The sequence below is a fragment of the Excalfactoria chinensis genome, unplaced genomic scaffold (assembly GCF_039878825.1).
Source record: "Excalfactoria chinensis isolate bCotChi1 unplaced genomic scaffold, bCotChi1.hap2 Scaffold_85, whole genome shotgun sequence".
Taxonomy (NCBI): Eukaryota; Metazoa; Chordata; class Aves; order Galliformes; family Phasianidae; genus Excalfactoria; species Excalfactoria chinensis.
In genome coordinates, this window is record NW_027315717.1 from 1209391 (window position 1) to 1214098 (window position 4708).

At 47.1% G+C, this 4708-nt stretch overlaps 1 protein-coding gene across 1 annotated transcript; it reads right to left on the bottom strand.

Moving 5' to 3' along the window:
* Window positions 1-3704: 3704 nt before the first annotated feature.
* Window positions 3705-4505, bottom strand: LOC140265403 (olfactory receptor 14J1-like). Its single transcript, XM_072361324.1, has one exon. It carries the CDS (start codon window positions 4503-4505, stop codon window positions 3705-3707), a length of 801 nt encoding a protein of 266 aa, XP_072217425.1.
* Window positions 4506-4708: the final 203 nt, after the last annotated feature.

The window sequence follows — 4708 nt, forward strand, 5'->3', positions numbered from 1 at the left end:
AGAATCCTAGAATCACAAGGTTGGAAAGGACCTACAAGATCATCCAGTCCACTTTCCAGCAGTCCCAAAGCCTCCCTCTCACTTCTTCTTTCCCTGGAGCTCCAGAGCTAGTTGCTCTAGCTCCTGAGGATTTTGACTATCCGTGGGATGCTCAAACCAGCATGCTCCCACTGCTATGTGTCCTTAATGTGTTTCAGGTTATGTCTCAGATTAAACAGTTATTCAAGAATGTCCCTGAGAGATCTGCCCCAAGGTGATTCCTGTGGTGATTCCAGCTCTGGCGGTGAGCTCTGCAGTTGCTCCAATTCCTGCAACAGCCCAACAGCTGCTCCAGCTCCTGCAGTTAACCCCTTGGCTGTTAAAATCCCTGCAAAAGGTCCTGGACGTGCAAACAGATATGCATATCTATTGGTATCTATGCATACGTTTGTAACTGCCTATATGGTATGTATGTGAAAATATACTATATGTATCATATATGTATACATGCATAGGTCATAATTATTATCCTTTTCTTTTTCCCTGTCTTAGTAAATAGCTTTAACCGAGAAAATTCTAAACCACTGCACTGCCCTGAGTCCCTTACAGATCTCCTTGGGACTCTTGAATCTGTCCAGGTCATGCAGTGAAGAGCACCAGAAAATCTCAAGGTCATCTCAGGGAGCAGCTCCTGAGGTATATTCCTTACACCAGCTTTGGAAGAGGCCTCCAGTTCTCTGGTCCTGCTCTGAAGAGGCCCTCTTGTTATGGCAGTGCCTGCAAGGAGACCAGCTCTGACACAGCCTTTCATATTGCCGGCTACTGACCGCAGCACAGCAGTGCTGCTGTAGAGACAATAGGACTGTTGTCAGACACACAAGACCTTCAGGCCTGCACAAAGGAGAGGACTCAAGTCCTCAGTGCACTGTGGCAGTGTAACGAGAGCAGGAATGGAATGATGTGCAATTTATGAAAGCTGGAATAGTGCTTATTGCAACACTGCTGAGAGCGTGCTTGATCTCCCTGTTTCTCATGCTGTAGACAATAGGGTTAACTGTTGGAGGAGCCACTGAGTAGAGAAGTGCCACTGTCAGATGAGGAGCTTAAAAAGAAATCAGCAAGTTCCAAGGAACGTAATGGCCCTTAGTCCTCTATGCGATGCTCTTAAGATGGAGGGACCAGGAAAAGAATAAAGGAGAGATTAAGGAGTAAAGTTGAAAAAACAAAACAAAACAAAAACAAACAAACAAACAAAAACCAAAAACCAAAGGGGTTTGCTGTGACCTGGCATGTGCTAGCCCTGAGCTCTGGGAGAGGGCAAAGGGCAGAGGGTGAGCAGATAGTTTTAACAAAGAGAAAACACAGTGGCAACAATCTGTGGAGGAAGGGTAATTTACTAAATGTAACCAAATCAAACAAAACAAGAGAGAGAAGAGTACCCAAAACAGGAGTCAAACCACGATAGTGTGAGGGCATCACGTGCTTTTCCCTGCGGGGAGCTGAGACAGCCAGAGTCAGAGAGCAGCGGGGATACGGTCCCGAGTGCAGCGATAGAATGTAAGGGCACGGGAGATATACGTTGGGTGCCATCAAGAAAAATTAAGCCAGAGGTTAGTGGTGAAAAAGAAATTGTCAGGGAATTAACAAGAGCTGAGTATCCTCTTCTAGGACCTCTTGATCGGACGCCCAAGGAATCCTGAACTGACGGAGCGCAGAAGAACTTTCTTGTGGATACTGAAGAAAAAGAAACCTAAGATCCCAGAGAAACAACCCCTGCTGCCTACAAGAACTACCATGTTAATGCTGTTGTGTCTTTTGTCTCTGTGTTGGTCACCGGTGGGGGGTGTTCATTTGATTCAACAACCTGGGAATTTGTGGGTTACTTGGGCCAAACAAACAGGGCGAAGGGACAGGGATCGGAGAGATATATCTGGAACAACTTCACCGCAAAGGCACTACTGCCAGGTATATCTTTGATTTGTGGTGACCGGACATGGCAAGGGGTACCAGCAAATGCTGTGGAGGGACCTTGTTATCTGGGAAGGCTAACCATCCTGTCCCCACGTGCCTTCGAGTGGGTACAGTTGGCCAGAGACATGACTAAAGCTCAGAAGAAGCAGAACATCCATACGCTGAAGTCGGACTGCGGTGACGGAGTTTGCCTTTGGGGACCAACTGCACGAATCTTCGCATCCATTTTAACCCCAGGACTTGCCACAGTGCAGGCACTGAAGGAGATAGAAAGACTAGCCTGTTGGTCCATAAGACAGGCCAATGCAACTTCCGCACTGCTAAGTGAACTACTCGTGGACGTTGATAGCATTAGACATGCTGTGCTTCAAAATAGAGCGGCGATTGATTTCTTGCTTCTAGCACAGAACCATGGGTACAAGGATTTTGAAGGGATGTGTTGTTTTAATCTGAGTGATCACCGTGAATCTTTACATAAGAAATTGGAGTGGTTAAAAGAACATACGGGAAAAACTGGAATACAGGATGATCCTTTTGGGGATTGGTTGGAGAGTTGGTTTGATAAAATTGCACCATGGTTCAAGCAGTTGCTTAAGATGTTAGTTGTAGGGCTTCTTATGCTTTTTGCATTAGTGTTGTGTGTGCCATGTGTATTTCACTGCTTGCTAGGTTGCTTACAGCGTATGGCTGAAAAGATGATTTTCACACAAATAGAATATCATAAGATGCAGGATAGGCTTTAGGGTAAGAATTAGGGATTAGGTATTAGGAATGAATGGGGTTTATTAGTTGGGTGTATTAGTGGGTTTATAGTGTTGAGTATTGTAACAAGTTAGGCTTTCTTAGCATGGGGAGGGGGAGATGTTGTGTATTAGGCAAAATACGGGGAATATCGGGCTGTTACGTGGCAGGCCCTCCCCCATTTCTGGAAGGATCAGTGACGTGTACAAGGTAGTAGGCGTATTTGAAAGGCATAGTTTATATAAGTGTGTGTTTGCTTGAATAAATCGCCATTTTACCTCTCATCTCCTTGGTGTCACTTTGGTAACTGGCCTAGCTGCGAACTTCTAGGGAGTCAAGATCGTAAAGTCATCAGTGGCCATAAAGCCTTCACCGGAGTCCCACCCTGCTTCCTCTTCATGCCACATCCCCTGGGGATGCCGACCCCACAACCCCCAACCGGGAACCCAAAATGCCCCAAACAGTGGTAACACAGAAAGAGGACATTAACTCTTTAACTTCCACTGTTCTGCGTGATGTTCTGTTGTGGAATATCAACAATAGAAATCACAACACCACCACACAGAGGCACTGACAGACGTGAACCTGAAAGCACAGACCCCAGCCAGGAGCCCAGGGATGCCCCGTCAGATGTTGCAGGATGAAGTCACCGCACAGCTTGATGAACAGCCGTGTGCTTCCTGCTGGACTGTGGGTTTCTTAGAACATCCATCTCCAGCACCTCCAGAAATGTCTCACAAGAATGAGGGCAGACAGAGTCACTGCACATCCTTTATTCTGTTAAAGTTCACAGAGAGCCTGGTTCATTATGAACAGTGCGTCTGGTCTACACTACAAAGGTACAAGCTAAAGAGTAATTGATTTGAATAATGTTGTTATAGTGAATAGCAATACAGTATATATATATATATACAGTATATATGCCTATATATATATATATATATAAAAGAATACGTTTTAATACATTACAGTTATAAAAATTGATCAAAACAAAAAGAAACAAAGTGTTTGCATCAGTCAAAAGCATGAGTTCTAAAAGAAGGGCAGTTCAATATTTGTGAAACACATTTTGTCATCATTTTCATCACTGCATCCTTGACTTCCTGGCTCCTCATGCTGTAGATGAGGGGGTTCACTGCTGGAGGTACCACAGAGTACAGAAGTGCCACCATCAGGTCCATGGATGGGGAAGAGAGAGAGGGGGGCTTCAGGTAGGCAAAAATGCCAGTGCTGACAAACAGGGAGACCACAGCCAGGTGAGGGAGGCACGTGGAGAAGGCTTTGTGCCGTCCCTGCTCAGAGGGCATCCTCAGCACAGCAAGGAAGATCTGCACATAGGACACAACTATGAAAACAAAGCACCCAAAGGCTAAACTGACACTAAAAATGAGAAGCACAACTTCCCTGAGGTAGGAGCCTGAGCAGGAGAGCTTGAGGATCTGCGGGATTTCACAGAAAAACTGGTTGACAACATTGCCTTGGCAGAGAGGCAGTGAAAACGTACTGGCAGTGTGCAGAAGGGAATAGAGAAGCCCAGCGCCCCAGGCAGTTGCTGCCATGGTGGCACAAGCTCTGCTGTCCATTAAGGTCCCGTAGTGCAGGGGCTTGCAGATGGCAACGTAGCGGTCATACGACATGATGGTGAGAAGGGAATACTCTGCTGACATGAAGAAGAAGAAGAAGAAGACCTGTGCAGCACATCCTGCATAGGAGATGGCCCTGGTGTCCCAGAGGGCGTTGGCCATGGCTTTGGGGAGAGTGGTGGAGATGCAGCCCAGGTCGAGGAGGGCCAGGTTGAGGAGGAAGAAGTACATGGGGGTGTGCAGGCGCTGGTCGCAGGCTACGGCTGTGCTGATGAGGCCGTTGCCCAGGAGGGCAGCCAGGTAGATGCCCAGCAAGAGCCAGAAGTGCAGGAGCTGCAGCTGCCGTGCGTCTGCCAACGGCAGCAGGAGAAACTCGCTGATGGAGCTGCTGTTGGGCATCTGCTGTTCCTGGGCTTGGAGTCCTGTGCAGAGTG

Coding starts and splice junctions, on each gene's coding strand:
- LOC140265403 (XM_072361324.1), bottom strand. CDS start 4,505: ATGTACTTCTTCCTCCTCAACCTGGCCCTCCTCGACCTGGGCTGCATC.